At 36.3% G+C, this 22813-nt stretch overlaps 1 protein-coding gene across 1 annotated transcript in view; it reads right to left on the bottom strand.

The window, feature by feature from the left end:
* Window positions 1-3399: 3399 nt before the first annotated feature.
* The window catches only part of Cftr (CF transmembrane conductance regulator), a 127987-nt gene continuing 108573 nt past the window's right edge, over window positions 3400-22813 (bottom strand). Inside the window, exons 26-29 of the mRNA XM_090332234.1 lie at window positions 15020-15152; window positions 7379-7551; window positions 6424-6529; window positions 3400-5047 (exon numbers count right to left, since the gene is read on the bottom strand). Of these exons, the coding sequence (XP_090188360.1) occupies window positions 4847-5047; window positions 6424-6529; window positions 7379-7551; window positions 15020-15152 (613 nt within the window). The 3' untranslated portion in view covers window positions 3400-4846. The remainder of the gene's footprint in view (window positions 5048-6423; window positions 6530-7378; window positions 7552-15019; window positions 15153-22813) is intronic.

Raw genomic sequence — 22813 nt, 5'->3', positions numbered from 1 at the left:
TCATCTGTTCCCTCATCTCTCCATTTTTTGTTAAAGAATTTATTAACATTGATTTTTGTCACTTCCTTTTGGAAATACATTCTTAACTTAGATTTGAACATAGATCTGTCTGAAGTTTTCTTTCCCACATCATCTCTATTTCCATCATTTTCTCCAAGGCCTCTATATTTAGGTTGTCTCAGTTCTCATTTATGTTCATTTACACCCTTAGTAACTATTAATTCAAGTTTTAATTGATCAGAAAATGCAAAGGTTTATCATAAGCATTTCAAGTTCATTGGGGATGTTTAATTTGACCTCTACTGGTAAATAACCCAGAAACATCATTTGGTTCAAGGGAAAGTGCAGATGTAGGCTTCTAGAAGAGTGAAGCTTTGTGTAAGGGCAATTGCTTTGCTCATCAAGGACATTGGAGCATATGACTCAACTAGGAGGAAACAGCATGAAATAGCCAGGCACCAGTAGATCATACCTGTAATCCTATTTGTGAGGCAGAGATCTGAGGATCACAATTCAAAGTCAGCTTGGCCACAAATGTCTGTGAGACTCTTACCTCCAATTAACTACCAGAAAACTTGGAGTGTCACGATAGCTCAAGTGGCAGAGCAACTAGCCTTGAGTTGAAGAGCTCAGAGAGAGCACCCAGGCCCACAGTTCAAATGCCATGAAAGAAAGAAAGAAGGAAAGAAGAAAGAAAGAAAGAAAGAAAGAAAGAAAGAAAGAAAGAAAGAAAGAAAGGAAGGAAGAAAGAAAGTAAGGAAAAGAAAATATGGAAGTAAAATGTCTTCCCTATAAGAGGGTTGTCTTCTGTAATTTTATCTTTTCCAAGTAAGCAAATAAGTCTTCTCACTACAATGAACAAAGAATAAACTCAACAAAACTTTTGCAAGAAATCTTATTTTTATGAGAAATCATCCAAATGTTAGTTCTGTACTCTTTGTCAGTAGATACAGAATGTGAGCTCAGATTTTACAGTGATATTTTCCCCAATCTGTTTATTTGGATTTTTAATGTATTTCTCTTGTATATATCAAATTTTGTATACATAGGATTTGATTGAACCTTTTTCATAGGGAATTGTGATATCCATACTCGTTTTAACAGGTCAAACAGGTTCTTACTTGGAGCTCTTTATAAGCTTCATTCTAAATTGTATTCTGCATAGTATTTGAAGGTCTTTTCTTTTAAATCCAACTACTAAAATATTTACTTTGGGGGTTTTGTTTAGTCTTTCTCTAGTATAGGTAGCAATTTCTCAACCGTGGAAATCCCTAGCTACTGAATGGAATGCATTAGCTTCAAGTTTTTGCTTTTTTACTTATAAGCGAATTAAGTAAAAGGGGTGGGAAATAAAATAAGTAAAGATATATCAGATGGGTATGGGCTTTGACCAAGTAAGTAAAGCCTAAAACTGAAGTTGTGAATAGAGAAAACAAATAGCTAACAATAGAAAGTGGGTGGAAAAAGTCATTTTCACTTTAGAAATGGAAAGGGGGAGAAGCTGTGTGTTAAGAATGTGCAATGGAGCTTGAATGACTATTGTTGACTTTTCCTTATTTCAGGGTTTCTTTTCACAAATGGACTTTTGAAAAAGGACTTCTGTTGTCCCAATTTGTTTGCATTTGACTGTATCCAGCTTTGCAATGTTCTTTTTTTAACTGTATTTTATTCTTGGGGTTATAGATAGAGGTAAATAGAGGTAACACATGGGACAAACTAGTTACATGAAACAAACCATAAAGGGAAAAAAAGAGCAAAGAAATAACTTCACATTATACATTAAGAACAACAATCACAAAGATAAACCTCTTGTTTCCATATCCTGGAGTTCATTTCGCTTAGCCTCATCCTATATAGCCACATATACATAGCTTTTGAGCTACTGTAATCCTCTGCAAAGTTCTTAAAGTTTCTAAGTTAAAGTGAATTAGAAGAACTACCAGTTCTAGTCCATCACTTAAGGAGTTTAAAAGTCACTGCAATATCAAGTAAAAACCTGAATGAACTAAAGCAGTTAATGTCTCTTCTGTTAGAGAAGGAAGAGTATAGACCAGACCACTTCTCACCAAACTAATCATACAGTCAGAGAATCAAAGTATATCAGTACAAAAGCTATAGAGAAAAACCTTCCACAGGAGCCAAAGCCACAGTGAGAAAATTTGAACCGAAGTTGAGAAATTGCTGAAGGTCTCATGTAGACAATCCAAAGAGCTAAAACTTCAAGAGAGCTAAGTGCGGTGGTTCAACCCTGTAATATTAGTGACTTGGGAGATAAAGACTGAGGGATCCCAATTTAAACTGGATATAAAAGTTCACCAAGACGTCATCTTGCTTCATTCATGGGATAAGTAATTGAATTTTGTGAATGATCCAGAACTTATAGGATGCTCTACCTAGCTTGGGCTTCCTCACACCTCTATTTGTTCAAACACACAGTTAATCCAAACACAAACTCTCAGGATGTAGAAACATTGGTTGAAAAGTTGTGACATACCAACATAGGATATATTGCTGATTTTGCAAACCTCCGTTTTAAACTAACAAACAACTATCCTAAGTCATGCAAGCATAAACATGAGGAGATATGTGTGCACTCATGTGCTCAGAAAGATTATCCACACTATCCACAACTGGAAGCACCCTAACAGTTTTTTTTTACAGATTAATGGATAAGCCACATAGGATGCAAACAAACAAGAACACTCAGCCTTAGAAAGGAAGAAAAATCTAGGACATGATTGATAGCTAGCACATGTAATAATAGAAGATATTAAGTGAAGTGAAATAAGCCAGACACAAAAGACTAATGTTATAATTAATGATTTCACTCCCATAAAGAATTTCAAGAGCACTAAAATAATTGCCATAGAAAGTGAAATCATGATTTTAAAGAGGGGAGAAATGGAATTATTGCATAATGGGCAACGTCATTCAGTGCTTCAAGGTAAAAAACACTTCAACTTAATTATTAGGGAATGTATATTCACCAAGTGCATTCCTGTTTACTTGAAGATCACTAAATGATAACTAAAATATATACTCTACTATCATTTTAAAAGATAATTTCATGTATTCATTCATTTTTTTTTCTTTCTTTCCTTCAGTGCCAATACTGGGGTCTGAACTGAGGCCCTTGCGCTCTCACTCATCTTCCTTGCTCTTCCTTGCTGACACTCTACCAGTGGAGTCACACCTTCACTTCCAAAAGACAACTTTAAAATGTGTATCCTAACTCATGTATACTTCTTATAGAAATTATATCCAAAAGATGCATGTTCTGTGTTTAATAAAGCTTAGAATCTGAGATTCTGCATATAGTACATAAGACGCGTGAGCACACTTGCACTTGACCATGGCCAAAACATTCAGAAGTGATGAATGAACACCTGGAGAGACAGATGAGGTTTTCACAAATAGTAAGATTTTATTAACATGTGATATGTTTTACAGAAATAAATATAATGCAATCTCTCTAAGGGTTTATTTGGAGTGGGAAGTCTATGTGTTCTTGATAGGAACAAGATTTTTGGTACCATTTTCTTAAGAACTATATCATCAAAGGAAGTCTTGTGCTGACCAAGAATCATAGAGATGTGTTGAACATCTGCTCAGTCCCAAGGCTTCTCTCCACTCCATAAATGTGGCTTATGGTTTCTGGTCATTGTCACCCTCTTCTCACCCCAGTTTCAACATAACAGATCATAAAAATAGTTTGTGCCATAAAAAGTCAGCATTTCAAATATAAAAATACAAATATAATTCATGATATAATCATTCTTAAAATACAGCATTGTTACATAAGCATGTGAAACATTATTAAAATAAATATTTTATTTAGAGAAAATTTCATCCATATCACAACATTATAAAACAGAAGTTTATAAAAGTACTTCATGATTGAATGTTCTTTGGGTGTCTCATTCGCTCTCCACTCTGTAGAGTACATACTATCAACATCGTGTACATTTCTGTGTTGGGACAACCTGTGCATTTACCCACAAAGTCAATGGCCTTCCTACCTATTCACTATGTACCTGGAGCCTCTTCAGTTGTCCTGCACGTCATGGGTAGATTGTTGCTTTCTGAGTACAGGAAAGGTATTTGAATTCTCGTGTTGAGGGAGTTATCTCATTCCCCTGTTTGTCAGCCACATCAGCTACTTTCTCCAGGTCAGGAATACATTCTGTCCAGCTGACTGATTGCTAGAGCTGGCTGATATTAACTATAATTTCCAATGTCTGAACACTGTCAGGGGACTTTGAGGCATATTTTAATGGGCTGCCTTGTTGCTCCAGTATACCAACATTCACTTGGAATTTGCCAGAGTGCTTGGCAGACAATACAGTTGTGTGTCTAAATATCTTTGGAGAAAGAAGAGAAAACAGGATATAAATTATACATATAATTATATATAATTATTTATATCCTCTGAAGTTTCCAGTTGTCATTACTTAATCATCTCTGTAACTGGTCTGATTTCAGTTCTTCAATAATACAAATTAACCAGATTTACCACCAAACAATAAGCTGAACAACTAAACTGGTTGATGATTATAGCTGCCTTTCCACCTACTACCAAAGCGCAAGTGCTTTCAGGAAAAGCTGGCTTGCAAAACACAAGTGGTAAATCTTCAAGGATTTGAAGTACCTCTCACACAATTTCATCATTGCCAGGAAGCCAGTTACCCAGAGCCATATGAATATCCATAACTTCTCTTATCAAAATATACCCTTTCTTTTAAAAAGTTTCATCTTTGCTTCCCAAAGCAGACTCCCCTCCCCTCCCAATTCTCCTTCATCTTTGAGCCTGTCTCATGCAATCCTGTGCAATCCTGTGCAATCCTCTCTAGAGTCGGGTTTCTTGGACCTCTTCCTCTGTCTCTTCCTTCAGAGCAGCAATTTGGGATCGAGACTTGTGCTTGCTGGAGTTGCGGTGTGGGAAGAGCTTGACCCTGTCTGAGGAGCTGATGGCTTGTCTGAAGAGGCTCTTCTCACTCAGAAGCTTCTGGATAGAATCATACTGCCTCACTCTGTTCTCTTCTATGACCTAGAGGAGAGCATAGTAAGATCTCTCTCAGATGTCAGGTCAGACAAGATCAGGGACAGAAACTGGCACAGGCTCAAATGGGGAAAATTCTTGTAGCCTTTCATTTTCAATAATAAGACATAACTCATGTAATTATTGCAACCACTTGCCATAAGAAATTACACAATCTATAAAATTAGCTCTATTTTAATCTGCAGAAACTGTAGTTTTTTTCTTCTTTTCCAAAAATTAGCACAGTACTAAGTAATAAACTTGTTCAGATAATGTTAGAGGAACTAAAGGTGCTTTAAAAACAAGAATGATTTATGACAGATTCCTTATATAATATTTAAAAATGAACTGAGTTCACAGCACATTAAAGCATGGGACTTCTTCAACACTGGATCTGAAGCTTAGTAATTCCAAATTCGCCAGGATACACCCAAGTTTAATATGTGTATTTTGCATGTTAAGGTCAACGAAATGTAATGCTCTTACACAATCCCCTGACCTTGTCCAGGGAAAGGCAAGAGATGATAAATCTGCCCTGTAAATGGCCACTTTGAGCTTAGTAAAAAAATAATAATAAAATCCTCCAGCAAGATAGCTTTTACCTCTGAAATACCTGATATATTATATTCATACATCTGTGTTACTAAACCAGAAGAAATACATAAAGAGCATTTGAAGGGATCTGTGGTCACTTTAAAAGCATGATGAGAAGTTAGCTAGACGTAGGTATTACTAACCTGAGTCCCAAATAATGACCAGAAAAATGAAGTAAACCTCTTAACTAGTAGTGTCTTTAAAGCACAAATCACATTGCAAGATAAACAATCTTTATCTATATCTAAGGAAGAGTAAGTTGTTTAAAAATTCGCTAGGATTTTTGACATTTTAATAGCAGAAATACTATAATAAAGCCCTGAAAAGACATGGATAATATGATACATTTTCCCCCTTGTTAATATGCTGCTGTTTTAAAGGCACTGAATTGTAACCTCACTTTATAGGTGAAATCCAATAGGAAAATTGTGTTTATTTTGAGGAAAGTTGGGTAATTTTGTGACACATGTTTGTTTGTTTGTTTGTTTGTTTTTGCCAGTCATGGGGCTTGAACTCAGGGGCTGAGCACTAGCCTTGGACTTTTCTCAACGCTAGAACTCTACCACTTGAGCCACAGCACAACTTCTAGCTTTTTCTATGTATGTGGTACCAAGGAATCAAACCCAGGCCTTGATGCATGCTAGGCAAGCACTCTACCACTAGGCCAAACTCCCAGCCTCTGTGACATGTTTTAATCGAAAACTTGTAACATTTCTGCAAGGTATAATAACTGTGATAGTTATCAAACTTACTAAGAAAATGAGATCTTAAGTACATATCTGAAGACTTACCAAAAACTGTTGACATTCCAACATTGCTTCTATCCTGTGTTCACACAGGATAACTGTGCAATTGGCAAATGCTTGCTTCAGAGTTCTTCGAATTACTTGATATGTTCTAGAAAAAGAAGAAAACTATCATACATTGCATTCATTTCTAAATAAAGGCCTTCTCTGCCTTTGTTTTGGGCAATATGCCTAACATTGTGTCAGTTTATTTTTTTTTCAATTATTTTTTAAGTATTTTTTACTTAATATTGATATAGAGATAGCCACAATCCCTTCCAAACCATGAGGTAGACTCTAAGCATTTATTAACAATTAGCAAAAATACACTTAAAAAAAGAATTGTGGGGCCAAGTGTTAGGCCTAGTGGTTGAGTGCTTGCCTAGCATACCGGGTTTGATTCCTAGATACCACAAACATAGAAAAAAGCCGGAAGTGGTGTTGAGGCTCAAGTGGTAGAGCTCTAGCCTTGAGAAAGTCCAAGGACAGTGCTCAGGCCCTGAGCTCAAGGCCAGGACTGGCCGAAAAAAGAAAAGAAAAGAACTGTGAAGAAAAAAAACACCTTTTCCCTATGTAAAATCAATAGTAATTTCTACTTTTGTTTTTGCTATAAATATATTGATGGCATGAATGAAATGCAAGGATCACAATGTGCCCACATGACTAAATAATCCCTCAAGTATGCATGAGGTTGGCAGGTTTGTGTGAAATTCCAGATATCCTGAAGAAAATAGTCCAAGAAAATTCAGGAGAGAGCACAGGGATCTTCATCAAGAAATTCAGCATGTGCTCTCAAATCAAATAGTGATATTCCCCCCCCCCAACCAGGTAATTCTTTCATAGCTGAGTAATCCCCTACTTGTTGATGTCATAGCTTCATGGGAACTGGTATGAAGAGCAGGAGCTGTCGGTGATTCCATTGCCACTGTGTACTATGACATAACAGGGAATCTAAACTCACATGGGATCCAAATGAGCGCTGGGTTCATCAAGCAGTAAGATCTTTGCTTTGCCGAGAACAGACCTAGCCAAGCACATCAGCTGCTTGTGGCCATGGCTCAGCACATAGCCCCCATCAACGAGGACAAAGTCCAGCTTCCCTGGAAATTGTTCTATTACAGATCTGAGCCCAACCTGCATTTAAAAAAAGAAAAAAAAATTAAAAAAGGGAAAGCACCAAGAGGGTACTTGAGACACTTTAGGGCTAAAATCATTCAAGAGGTTGACAATCTAAAAATACCCACAAGAGTTTAGAAAGGTTAAATTTCATTTCAACTTTCACACCATTTCCCATTACTTGATTGAGCAAAACTCTCCTGATAGTCTTGGCAGATCTAACGGAACAGTTGAGAACTTATTTCAGCACTGTACTTTATTTATTTGGGGAAACTTGAAGTGTCTACTTATTAAGTTCTGGGTATCCCAATAGATCATTGACGAAACTATAAATGACAGGTGGCTCCTGAGGACTCAAGGTTCACAGAGATGAATTCACAATACCACTAGATTCATGCTGGGAACAATTATATATACAAAAGACAGTTGTACACATTATCAGTACAGTATGGAAGAGCATAGAGTAAAAGCTATGGTATGACCTTCCATCTGTTTAGTCTAAACATATCATAAGATATGAGCAATACCAGAAAAGGTTAAGCTGCAAGGTTTTAAAAAAATTGCATATGGCATTTTACTATTCATCTCACCACTTTATAAAAATGAGTTGTAAGGAACTTTACAAGTTTTAGAAGTGACACTGTGGCTCAAAAGGTAGGGCAATAACCTTGAGCTGAAAAGCTCAAGTGATAGCACCCAGGCCCAGAGTTCAAGCCTCACAACCAAAACAAAACCAAAAACAAGAACAACGTTACAAGTTTAAAAAAGAAACCTTTGAGTTAAAATAGCATAAGAAAGGGACTGAGTAAAGGTGAGTACGAAAAAAGTACTTTTAAACACTTATGGAAATAAAACAATCAACCTTATAAAAAATTGTTTTAAGAAAAAGAAGGGGAACAAGGAATAATGACAGAGAGGCAGTGGTAGAAACTGATGGGTGTATTTATGCACATGGAAATATCTCAATGAAAACCTCTCATTGTACAATTAATGTAGCCTAATAAAAATAAAAAAGGATACAGAAAGAAAAGTTTACACTGTGATAAATGCTTATACTAAAACAAGGTCTCAAATTAACTATCAAAAAATGGTGGGAGTAACTGGGCTTGAATGGGGTTAACTGGACTTGAATCTTGATGTACTCCAGTTAGCTGTTTGATGTGTTCTGTGGCAATTACATGACTTCTCTCTGCTTCTATTTAGTTGCTAAATGATAATACTTTCTTCATAGAGTTTTAGTGAGAATGAAATTCATTAAAGTTCATAAAGTAAGAAAATAGTCAAACTAAAAATTAGTATATGAAAAAGAGATTTAAATCTAGATTTTGAGATAAATGTGAGGGTTAGGCTTGCCTCAATAGGCTATCTTTTTAAGCTGGGAAATTGGAAAAAGTTTGAAAAGACAAATGAAATATAGAAACTCATTCTATCAAAATAAGACAAAAATTATAGAAGTCTTAGCTCTTATTAAATATAGAAATGTATGTGCTTTCAATGCTTCATAATTGCTGAGCACATGGGGCCAAAAAGATACATACAGAATTTCTACAATCTGGAATTTGTTCTGGAATGGGTGGAAATGTTCTATCTAACTTTTATATTGACAGAATTAGATAATCAATGATAGTAAGAAAAAAATCTCACAATTTCAGAGATGAATTCAGAAGTGGCATTTATCATCATATAGTTAATGCACCTATGTGTTAACTGGAGACAACAAATTTCTCATGGGAACAAGTCTCATTTGGTGAAAATTTATTAAGATTTGGGAATGGTTTTCTGAGATGATAGGTACACATTAATCAGACAAGCTTTTTGAAGGTAAAACATGTCCTTCATCCTCAACATATTAATTCACTTATTCAACTAATAAATACTAAAATTCTTAAATGCTGTTTGCCAAATGAAATGGTTTTGATGAATCTCGACTTAACAGAGAATGAATGTGTCTGGTTTGGGTTCTGCCATGATAATGTATGATCTAAAGCAAACTATTTTGTTTCATGAAAAACCAACCACTCCATGAAAGCCCCCTAAATAGAATTATAAGCCTATTATTTTATTTTAGATGAAGCAGCAGTATTGAATATGTTTTTAAAAAGTAATCAACAAAGGGGCCTGGGAGTTTGGCCTAGTGGTAGAGTGCTTGTCTAGCATGCACGAATACTCAGGTTCAATACCTTGGTACCACATACATAGAAAAAAGCTTAAGTGGTAGAGCTCTCGCCTTGAGAAATCCCAAGAACAGTGCTCAGTCCCTGAGCTCAAGCCCAGGACTGGCAAAAAAAAAAAAGTAATCGACAAGGAAAGTTTAAAGACAGAAGATAAAATATTAAAGACATTTTGATGATAGACATGGTTTCCTCTGCTCATTGTTTGATGATATCAGCTATATTTCTTTGAGTCTTCTAACATGCAAAAAATGGGAAGAAGCAATAGCATTAATCTTGACGAGTTAATATTAACTGAGATGATCTGTGGGAGGAAGCATTGTTGGAGACTGAGAAATAATAAGAACATGGACTCAGTCTCTGAAACATGACTCTCATATGACAATACAGCTTTCAATATTTGCCCTTTACAAGTTACCTTGGGAAATAAACACCAGGAAGTAGAGACCAGGTGTGGTTTAGTAAGTGCTTGTAAACCCAACTTCTTGGGAGGCAGAGATAGGAAGATAATATTTTGAGGCCATCTTGAACAAAAAGCCAGAGAAACTCTGTTTTAACTAAGAGCAGCGTGAAGGTACACATTTGTAATTATGGTTACTCAGGGACATAGGTAAGAGGATTGGGTCTGAGGACAGATCAGGTAAACTTGAGACTTCACTTGAAAATAACTATAAGCTAAAAAGATTGAGGCTCAATTGTGCCACAATTTGGGCAAAGTGTAGAACATGAAAGCCCTGAGTTCAAACCCAGTATGACTAAAACAAAAACAAAGAAGCAAACAAGAAGAGCAAAAGGAAGTTAAATCATATTTATACTAAGAGGGTTAATAATTGCATAATCATGGAGTATTCACATTCTTGATTTATACCACCCACACACTAATTTCCCAAACTCATATTAAAAAGCTACTTAACTGACTTTGTACTTTCTCATGATTAGAAGCTTAACAAAGTGTATCTTTCTCTCCATATGAAACTCTTTACAAGTAAACAATAAAACACATACGCATCTATCACTGTCAGTATTTAGAGAGCAGAATTTTAAAAGTGAATGACAATAAGTTTGACCAATCTACGGATTTTCTGTAACATTCTTACTGCTTTATTTAGTATGAACTACAGTAAACATCTTCTGGAGCCACTGCCACTCAAAAAAAGGTCAATATAAATTAATAAAACTCAAAACTTGGAAGTCAGCAACTAATTTTGTAGAGTACTTCTTTTCTGTTAGAAATTGTGATAGGATTTGGAGAGAAAAATGGGAAGTAAAACAATAAGTAATAGTTTCAGGATATAGTCACTGTTACCCACTATATTGCTTTTTAATCATCTGTATATCTTAATACTTAGTCATATACTCCTTCAATAATAATAATAACAATAATAGCTGTTTATTAAATTCCAGCAATTATGTGAGACCTGGGAATTTAAATATGAATAACACTAGGTTTTCCTTTGAAGGAACTCGTAAGCCAGAGGGAAGAAAACTGAGAAATTACTTCTCGGGCCAAAAGGAATGCAGGCCAAGGAAAACAAAAAATAAATGAAAATCACTAAAAGGTTATTCATTTATTGACATGTAACAACAGAATTATAAGATTTCTAAGGCTTTCATTACAAATCACTTTCCAGTAGACTTTTATTTTTTATTTTTTGGTTCATTGTGGGGATTGAACTCTGGGCCTGGGCACTGTCCCTGAGCTCAATGCTATATTCTACCACTTGTGCCACAGTACCACTTCTGGTTTTCTGGTGGTTAATTGGAGATAAGAGTCTCATGGACTTTAGTGGCCAGGCTGGTTATGAACCTCGATCTTCAGATCTCAGCCTCTTGAGTAGCTAGGATTACAGGCCTGAGCTACCGGCACCAGGCTTCCAGTAGATTTTTTTTTTTAATGTAAACTAGCCTTACCCCATGTGGCCGTATGTACATAGCTGTTGTGAAGCTCAATCCTATTTAAACTAAGATGGATACAAAATTATTGGAATCTAAAGTTCTTAAATTACTTTTATCCTCATTTTAGGATTAAAAATAAAAACAACAGGGCCGGGAGCTTGGCCTAGTGGTAGAATGCTTGCCTAGCATGCATGAAGACCTGGGTTTGATTCCTCAGTACCACATACATAGAAAAAAAAAAGCCAGAAATGGTGCTGAGGCTCAAGTGGTAGAGCTCTAGCCTTGAGAAAGGACAGCTCAAAGCCCAGGACTGGCAAAAAAAAAGAAGAAGAAGAAGAAGAAGAAGAAGAAGAAGAAGAAGAAGAAGAAGAAGAAGAAGAAGAAGAAAAAGAAAAGCAACAGCAGTTTGTGAATATAAGGAACTTTAGAATAAAAGAATTTTCCATTTATATGCTGCCCAGCTAATAAATTGTATTTGTTGCCCACACTGCTATTAAAATTGTGTTTTGCATTGTGTCAAACTAAAAAAGAATCTACAAATTATTCATTGTCTCATAAATGCCATGTTTTTAGTTATATTTGCTTCACTCAGGATTCAAAAAAATGAAAAAATTGTTGGAAGTCTGTAAAGGATCAGTCATTGTATACCAAATAATAGCACTTGCTATCACTATGTTTTGCAATGCTATTATAGAGAAAAGGCTGACTCTTATAGAAAAAGGACATAAAAATCAGAAAAGTTAATTTTAATTTGCAGGGTCCATCAGTGGGTAGTTATAAAAATAGACACTCAGCTCCTCTTGATATTCCTCCCTCTATTCTTCAAGCTTCTTGATACAAAATCTAAAAGATAACCTAAAAGGTAGTCCTTTGTGTTCTTAATTTTGCTTAAAAAAATAGCCCACCTGGTTATTAATGTATAAGACTGGTTATGGTCATAATTAAGCAAGCAGTTCACCAAAAGCCTTCATTCTAAAACCAGCAGTTATGATTATTAAGATTCTGAACAACACTGAGGCAGTTCATTTAGGTGAAACATTGGTTCCAGAAGGACTCTCTCATTTCTCAAAGCTCAGCATCCTTATTAAAATTAGGATAATATGGGTAGAATGATGGAATGGGAGAGACTGATGATGATGCACTGTACACAAAAATGGACATGTACAACTATTTGAAGATAACAAAAATATTGTGATGTTAATTCCTGCTGAGAACCAATCACAAGGCTGTTCTCATGGAATGCCACATATAAAATGGAAGAATACTTTATTCACTTATTCAATATTTATCAACACCATTCACATGTATAACAGTACTTGAGGTAGTGAAAACACTACAATGAACAGAACATGATCCCAGACTTAGAGAAAGTTACAATTCTGTTGAGAATATGGATAAATTAAGAAGTAAATGTCCATCCAGTGTGAGGAATGCTGGGAAGGGGAGAAAGTATAAGATTCTCCTAAGTCAGGTTCCTCTCTCACACTTGGGGCATCAAGTTAAGTTTTTAGTGAAAGCCCCCTGTGTGTGGAGAGACCTGAATGATAAGTAGACATAGGTAGTGACATGTTGAGGGAGTTTCCTAGTTTTCAGAGACCAGAAAGCACTTCATGCTTTAGAGAAACTAAGAACAGTTAAACCATAGGAATCCCTGACAGGCCAAATGTTATATTAGAGGGACACAAAAAACCAGAACCATCAAGGCCCTGGTAAGCCACTTTAAACAGTGTAAATGTTGTCTATCAAGCAACAAGGAGCCAAGAATAAGTGATCAGATATGGGGTTGAGGAAAGTCACCAAAACAACAAAGAAGAAAGTGCTGGATTGTTGAAAGCAAATGTCTGTTTATACATTTTTGGTAACAGTTTAGAGTATGGCACACCTCAAAATGTTCCCATTTGCCTAAACTATATGACTGACCATATAGGAGTTAAACCTAAGCCTTGTGCCTTTTATCCCAAATCCCCTTCTCTGTTTCTGTAAGTTATTGCTTGCCGGCTATTCAAGCCATATTTGGACCACTTCAGGGAAAAAGACAAAACAAAACCCCTCACTCTGATTCAAAGCACATGACAGCATCATCACCTTTGTTTATAAACAAATTTTTTTTAAAGAAGAGGATCTGTAGGAAGATACACCTAAATATAAACTGAACAATAAAACTCTAGATACATAAATATTTGCATGATATAGGGATTTAGAGTCTTAACTGTGTGTTCTAAGATTTTGGATTAGTTTATGATCCTCTGTTCCCACAAATTTTATTGTGGTTTGGCAATACTTGCAGACTTTACAAAACCTGATGTCTTCTTTTCCAAGTTCTTTCCCACCACACAGTGTTCCTATATCTTACTCTGTGAAGTCACATCAAAGACCTTAAAATGTGTCACTTGCAGTTTAGTTAATGTTTTCTCTAAAGTCACTGGGCTTGTTAGGTAATAAGGAAGCTTTGATAATGAAAACGGTTAATCTAAGTGCATTTTACTAGGGGCATGTTAAGGTTGGGCACTCAAGGAGGAAGTGTTTAGCACTCACAGGCATTTCAAAGCTTCTGGCAAAGTTTACTTCAGAGAGAAGGAGAAAGGGGAAGAACATGTTATAAATAGAAACTGGGCTACAAAGATCAAAAGTGTAGGTAATAATGGAATGATACTTAAAAAAAAAACCCAAACTCTTAAGCCCCAAATTGTGTGTATATGATTTAGGTAAGAGTTTGAGCTTATGACGTTTAAATAAATGCTGAAATGAGTTGAGAATTTTGGAGTTTTTGAAATAGAATAAAGGTATTTTACATGTGAAGAAGATCAATTTGAGGCATTGGGGATGTGCTGGTAGGTCTAAGTAACTCGAACTCACATGTTGACATCTTCACTCTCAAGGTAATGGCATTAGGAGGTGAGAACTTTGGGAGGTGTGTAGGTCATGAGGATGGAGCCCTCATACATGGGATTAATGTCATAATGAAAGAGATGCCAAAGCATTCATTCACCTGTTCCATTATGTAAATACGCAGAAAGAAGACCTAATTTCTGAACCACACACACCAAATAGTGTCTACTGGTACCTGGATCTTAGATTTACCATCTTCCAGAGCTATACAAAAATAAATTGCTTTTGTTTATGTTACTCTGTTTATGTATGATATTTTGTTACAGTTGAGAGAATATGCTAAGACAGGGCTTGTGTCCACTGAGGACAGCAGTGGGTCTAATTCAAAATTAGATTGGGATTATTCCATGTAGATTAGTTCACTCTGCTTAAACATTACCTGTATGCACACACACACACACACACACACACACACACACACACACACACACACATATATACAGAGCTGAGCAAGATTATCATAGCTGTAAAGACTACTTGCATACATACAACCTATATCCTTCAAAAGTATTTTAGTTTGGCATCCTTACCTCATCTGCAACTTTCCATATTTCTTGATCAGTCCACTGTTCATATGGATCCAAGTTTTTTCTAAATGTTCCAGAAAAGATAAACACTTTCTGTAATAAAGAAAACAAGAAAGAAGAATAAGTAAAAGATCTCCTTTCCTTACATTATTTATTTCAAGAAGAAAAGAAATATTTTAAGGTAATGGAACAAACATCCATAAAAACTGTCATCCAGTTTCCTTCAATTTTAATATTTTATCATGGTTGGCTTATATATTACTTCTTAAAGAAAGGAAGTGGTATAGCAGCATTTGAATCCCCTTGCGAACATTTCCCAAATCCCAGTGTTCTTAGCACAAAGAAATTGAGATTGTTGTAAAGTTTTCTCTTCAGTAATAATCCTCATTTATAAGCAAGTACACAATTTAAAAGTTTAATAAATTGAAGCTTATAATCAACTTGTCAGACTAAATCCCTATTTTGTTGATGCACTTTCCTTGGATTTCATTGATGAACCTAGCTTCCCAAGACATTCTTTTTTCTTTCTTTCTTTCTCTTTTTTTTCCCAGTCCTGGGGCTTGGACTCAGGACCTAAGCATTGATCTCGGGCTTTCTCAAGGCTAGCGCTCTACCACTTGAGCAACAGCACTACTTCCAGCCTTTTCTATGTATGTGGTACCAAGGAATCGAACCAAGGACTTTATGCATGGTACGCAAGCACTCTACCACTAGACCATGCTCCTGGCCCTCCCGAGGGATTTAGACATTGCATTTGGTTACAGACAAACATGTACATTCCTAAGGTACAGTTCTTTCTACATTCATCACTGAAGAGGGATGATGGGGGAGGGGGGGCGCCATGACTTAGAAATTGATGAAAGAAGAAACCAAAGAGTTGTTTGATTGGACATTTTACAAAAGGGAGGCAGATAAGACTTGGTCTTAGTGAAGTAGTAGCTAAGCCTAATTCCTGATGGGGAACATTGCATGACCATTACTCTCAGAGTCCGAATTTGTCATATCATGGCCTTCTTAAGAACACTGAAATGCTTAAGAAATGTCCCAAGGGAAGGAAATGTCTCACTGGGAAGTCTCACACCCTCAATGATATTACTAATAACCTCTTTATGCGTATGTATGAACTAAAATTAATTTTGATGTTAATGTCTGGGATAATTTATTTTGTCTTTTTTTTTTGGTACTGGGGATCAAACCCAGGATGTTGCATTTGCTAGGCAGGTGCTTTGCCACTGAGCTACATCCCAGTCCCCTGTCTGGAATAATTTTTATCTTCTGGTTGGTAACATTGTCTAAGAAGAATTAAATCTAAACTAAATCTCTTGAAGCCTTAGTTTTAACAAATTATCTTAGGCTAAAAATATTTGCTTACTCAGTGCTGACCTGGTCTGTCTGGTGTCTATAACTCTCAGGCAGAACATCTCAGTACCCCTCCTCCTCCTCCTCTTTTTAATCTTCCCTTTCCCTCTCCAGAATTCTTATGCTGCTATTCTCAAACTGTTTGAAAAAGGTAGGGGCACCTACCTTACATTACAGGATTGCTCATGAGAATGCATGACTCCTAATTTCATGCACTATATGATGAATATACGTGTATACCAACTTGCACAGTTCCATGTAAGTAAAAGCAATATCCAAATAAATTAATGAGAATAGACAATGAGCATTACTGAAGAGTTCTGGAACTACAGAAGTGAACAAATGGTTCTGACCACTTGACTCTTTTCAGTATTTAAACAATGGACAAAATGCTAAGCTTTAAATGCTTATTAATAGAATTTTGTCATTTACTATTTTTTCAACTTTTTATATTACAGGTTTTTTTTTCTTTTTTCTTTTATTGTTATTGTAGAGTGAAATGCAAAGGGATTTCAATAACACGACTCAAGTACTGAGGACAATTCTTTTCCAACTATGTCTCCATTTCTCTCACTCTCTACCAGTTTTTCCCTTCCATCCCTACTTACAATATGTACAATTCATTTTCCATATAGTGTCAATTAGGCGCCATGGTTGTATTTGTCCACTTTTTGTTTCACCTTTTCTGTGCTCCTTACTTTCCCAAAGATAAACAAATTAACAGACAAGGAAAAGAAAACCAAAAAAGCAACAGCAACAATTTTAAAAAAATGTTTCCTTCTTTAGGAGTTTCATAAATACTTCATTATCTGAAATTTTTCTAAAAATATCAAAGAGGACAGGAAATCATGTTTGCAAGGGAAAACCATGCATGGGACAATGTATTAATTAAGTGCTTCAGAAAAGTGACTGGGCACAGTCACTTTTTAAGAGGCTGGGACACAGATCTCCCCTTTATGAGAGGCCTACCATGGGCCATGCTCCAGGACGTGTTAATCATGTATCATGTGCTTCTATCTTCACAGCAACCCAATGAGATAGATTCTATGGTTGCACTGGAAAAGTTGTGTGGATTGTCCAAGGCCACTTAGTAAGTAAAATGTAGAAGCTGGAATTCAAACCCAGGCTTGGTTGTCTCCATGCCTTGCTCCTCATCACCATAGTAAAAGGCCTTGAGTCTCTGAGTGTGTCAGAACCCTGTTCCCATTGATTCAGAGCCAGCAAAGATTAAAGGATGAGCAGAAGCAGGCTATGAGTACATACACAGCTACTCTGGGCTCTGGAGCATGTTCTTTATTTAAAAATTGTTATTCATCCCTCTATCCCCCTCTTATTTTTTTTGCTATACTACAATAATGACAGGTTATTTTTTTAGATAGATGCTTAAAAAATGGTTTGCCCAGAAAAAAAAGGGTTACCAGAAATCTATTTTGTTTACCATGAGTTACTATTGCACTATGTGTTCACTGTAAAAGGGGACAGTTCGTTTTTAGTACAGTTTTCAATTTTAAAAAATTATGTTAAAAAAGGAAATTGGGCCTGGAGTGTAGCTTAGTGGTAGTTTAGTGGTGCTCTTCTAGCATGCACAAAGCCCTGCATTCAATTCCTTGGTACCACATAGAAAAAAGTCAGAATTATCACTATGGCTCAAGTGGCAGAGCACTAGCCCTGAATAAAATGTATCCAAGAATAATGTCCAGGGCCTGAGTCCAAGCCCCAGGATTGGTTAAAAAAAAAACGGGGTAAATCATTTGCCTAAACATAAGTAGTCTATAATTTATATAAGTTATTTACCAAATATATGATGATAATAATGTTTTACTTAATTTTATTTAAAAAAGATGTCACCCAAACTGTAAAGGAAGAAAATGGCTTGTTGGAATTAGACATAAGAAAGTTTTAGGTGTGGTGCATTTTTTTCCTCTCAGAAATTGTGTATGTCTTTTATTTATAGTCTATTGTCTGGCATAAAGTAGAACTGTGTGCTCTTTCAATTTAAAAAGTATTAACTGAACAAACTGGTTCAGTTAGAATTCAATTTCATATGATCAATTAGACATTCCATTCTTGTATTACAAAGACAATCTGGTACTCTCTAGCTTTCAGGGGGCTGGGGACCAAAAGGTATCTTAACTCTGTTTTATAAGCTGAACAATCATCCGAACAGCTAAATGGTCTTTGGAGGCCACATAAGTCCCTTTCACCCTGGGTTACAAATGTGACAGCCAAGGCTCTGGGAAGTTATATAGTTGGCTATTATGGCAAGTCAGATCTATGCTGAACTAAAATATGTACCTGAACAACTCAACAACAATGACCCTCTATCACTCTTTTTAAGAAACTCTCCACCAATAAGAAAGTTAAGTTGTGCAAATATTTGATATCTATTTAACATCATGTATGGCATAAAGAGCAATCCTTGGGACTTGAGCAGAATAAAGAGATAACATTGTTCACCACATGCCTAATCTCTTCCCCCAAACTGACTCTTCCACTCCTTAGCTCAATGGAGACAGCTGAGTCTACATAGAGTTCTCTGAGCTGGTCATGAATCTGCCTTGGACATTATGCTTCAGCACTGACTGTCAGAAGAAAACTAAAGAGCAATTTGCCCTCTGTGGTGACTGAATTTAATGAGTTATATAAGTGGGAAGAATGAATCTCCATCCTTAAATATATAATGTTGTTTAATTTTGGTTTAGAAGGGAAAGATCTATGCATATATACATTTTCACCATCTATAGTTCTGTTAAAATATAGTACAGGAGCCAGCATTCAGAAGACTAAAACAAGAGCATAGAAAGCTTGAGATCAACTAAAACAACCTAGTGAGTTTGAGACCAGCCTGGAGGACATAATGCAATCCTGACTCAAAAAAAAAAATGAAAAGAAACCAAACAAAACTTGCTGAGAAGCTTTTTAAGTATTGGAAAGATTATGATCTCCTGGTTTTGGCAAAATGTCAGCAACATTTTCTGGTAAATTGAACTTGTGCAATAAAAATCATTCCAAAACAGAACACACTATAAAAGCAGTTGAATAATAGGGGAGTGAACGAGGAAAGTGAGAATAAGTAAGGAAAGGTGACAATAAGATTAAAAGTACTGTACATTCATGAGTGAAATACCACAAGAAATGTCTGTGAACAACTAAGATACATTTTAAAAGTGAATGAGCAAGACATTAGTAGCTCATACTTGTAATTCTAGCTATTCGGGAAGCTAAAAACTGAGGACCTTGGTTCAAAGCTACCCCAGGGAGAAAAGGTGTTGAGACTCTTATCTTCAAATTAATTACCAAAAAGCTGGAAATAGTTCTATGGCTAAAATGGTAGATTACTAGCCTTGGGCATAAAAACTCAGCCCTAGGACTGTCTGTCTGTCTGTCTGCCTGCCTGACTCCCTGTCTACCTGCCTACCTGCCTACCTGCCTGCCAGTCTGTCCCTCTCTGTGTCTCTGTGGCTTCTGTGCTTTCTTTCTTTTTCCTTTCTTTCTTTCTTTTTCCTTCCTTCTTTCCTTCCTTCCTTCCTTCCTTCCTTCCTTCCTTTCTTTCTTTCTTTCTCTCTCTCTCTCTCTCTCTCTCTCTCTCTCTCTCTCTCTCTCTCTCTCTCTCTCTCTCTCTCTCTCTCTCTCTCTCTCTCTCTCTCTCTCTCTCTCTCTCTCTCTCTCTCTCTCTCTCTCTCTCTCTCTCTCTCTCTCTCTCTTCCTTTCTCTCACATACACACACCTCTCTCTCTCTCTTTCACACACACACACGCCCATAAAGAAAATGGCAAGTATGTAAGTCAACTCCTATCTGGATCTAAATTTACTAGTGGGCGAGGGGAGGATGAACATGAGGCTAAGGCTAAGGTGGGGGGTGAATATACTCAAATATTTTATGGGAATTTGTGAAAGTGGAACAGTGAAACTTGTTGAGATTGGTCAGAGAAGCTGAGAGGGAAGATGGAGAGTGATAAGAAGGTTAAGATTGCTCAAAATATACTGTATTCAAATATGGACATCTTAAAGTAAAGCCTCTGTACTAAATTGATGCTTAAAAAATAACAGGAGAAAAGGATGTTCTGATTACATTACAGAATGCATAAAAATAAGTGTTTTAAGTAAATTTTTTTCTACTTTAAGAACATATATTAGTTAGAGCAAAGAACAAACTATTCACCAATCAAAACTATTAAATTTAATACATATCATATTTATATGTAAATGATTACATACATATGAAGAAAAACTTTTATGTTACTTTTTATTGCATACATTTTAAAACATTAAAATTTTCTAAGTATGAGGTTCATAGATAGCAAAACTGTAGCTTTTCCACATCAGTTATTTTTCTCTTTTACCTGGAATTTGGCACTGTCCTTTTCATTTTAGCCCAGTCTCTTACCACATGACAGCTGGGGAGTTATGGCTTCACATTTCTTTCCCTAAAAACTTTTTTCTTTAAGCTGAACCTCTGTGTTCCTTTCACCAGGCTCTTCCTCACTAAAATAGAGTCCACCCATTCCTCACCTCAGTGGAAAGTACATGTCAGTACTTGTCACAGCTTTTCTTTTTCTGTGAATACTCCTAGAACATGTGGTCTCTGCTGAACTCGTGATCTCTCTTGGCTTTTTCTAATTCCCAGCATTACTTACATCTATAATATCCCTGCCTAGAATTCCATATATTCACTATCCTAAGCCCATCAGCTGCAGCACTCCTTAGGGTCCAGAAACATTATCACTTTCTTTGTAAAGCTCTCCACACTCATCAGTTTATTCCTGTAGAGAGTGCTCCAATTCTATTCTAGAGATAAGGAAAGTATAATTCTGTGTCCTTGATGAACTGCAAATAACATTAAAATACTGTATTTGCAATAGAATAGGAAGAGGTTATAGTGCTTTTCATGCATTTATTCATTATACAAAAATAGCGTGATGATGGGCCGGGAGTTTGGCCTAGTGGTAGAATGCTTGCCTGGCATGCAAGAAGACCTGGGTTTGATTCCTCGGTACCATATACATAGAAAGAAAGCTGAAAGTGGTGCTGAGGCTCAAGTAGTAAAGCTCTAGCCTTGAGAAAGCCTAAGAACAGTGCTCAGGCTCTGAGCCTATGCCCAAGACTGGCAAAAAAAAAAAAATGGGAAGAAAAACTGTTACTACCATTCTACCCATTTTACAGTTAAGTAAACTAAGGCACATAAAAATTAATAACATGCCTAAGATTTCACAGATTAAAACAAATGATGTGAGAACCACCCTTGTGAAAGAGATCAAGCACTTAGTAACTCAGCACAATGCAATGCATAATGAATTCCTCTCATGCAAACCATTATGTTGCTGTATTAGGTAAAACTCATAAGAAAATGTGTTCTATTTATCACTTCTATTATGTTCCTTTTGTGGCATTGCTTCCATTTTTGGTGACTTTTTGATTCACTGTTGTTGCTTTAGTTAGGATGTCTGTAAAACATTTTACAATGCTGAAAAAAGGGAAAGAAGCACAAACATAATGCTAACAGAAGATACTGCAAATGCTCCAGGAGAGATGTATAAATGAGATTCTAGATTTCATTTGGTTCTGCAATGTAGGAGTAGAATACATGAACTGGAGTAAAAATAATAGCCCCAATTCACAAAGTCGGAACTTTGCTATGTATAACTTGATTTGTGCACCACATATAATGGAGAGATGAGGTGGGAGGCACACCAGTGAGAAGAAGAACAAAGAAGGATGGCCTGGTGTGGTGGAGTAGTGAGAATCTAGATCATGGGGGCTGCTCCTACTCTAGAACTCCCCAGAACACTTCCCATCCTTCCCTGAGTTGATCTATATTGATTTATCATCTCAATCATCTTCTTTCTTCTTTGAAGTCTGACTGATGACAGAGAAGTGTATGTGGAAGGGACCTTCATGCGGCATATCAACTATCAGAATTCTCTTTATACATAACTAAAAACATCCATACTATTTTTAATTTTAAGTTTATAGGAGTTGAATGCTATTGTTAATTTGAGTTATTTAACCAGGTGAGAGCAGTTTCACAATTTAACTGTTTATATTCATAGCTGTATGTTTAGCCCCAGAGCAAAAGTTATCTATAGGGGAAATCATGTGTGAGCACAGATTTTTTTCATGTTATGAAGTCTGATTGCAAGAAAAGGCAGTCATTTGCTGCTCTGGACCATAATTTTAGCTAGTTGGGAAGCTGGGATTAAGAAGACTGTAATTTTAGGTGAGCCCAGCAAAATAGTTCACAAGACCCTATCTCAAAATTGGGCATGATGGTGCACATCTATCATCCTAGCTGTCATAGCAGGAACTATTAAAAAAAAAAAGGTGGCTCACGGCTGTTATCCTAGCTACTCAGGAGGCTGAGATCTGAAGATCAAGGTTCAAAGCCAGCCCAGGCACAAAAGAACCTGAGACTCTTATTTCCAGTTAACCTCAAGAAAA

The sequence above is a fragment of the Megascapheus bottae genome, chromosome 5 (genome assembly GCF_031878675.1).
Source record: "Megascapheus bottae isolate mThoBot1 chromosome 5, mThoBot2.hap1, whole genome shotgun sequence".
In the NCBI taxonomy this organism is placed as follows: Eukaryota; Metazoa; Chordata; class Mammalia; order Rodentia; family Geomyidae; genus Megascapheus; species Megascapheus bottae.
Note: the sequence above shows the minus strand (reverse complement) of the source record. Positions and strands in the feature narration are given on the sequence as shown.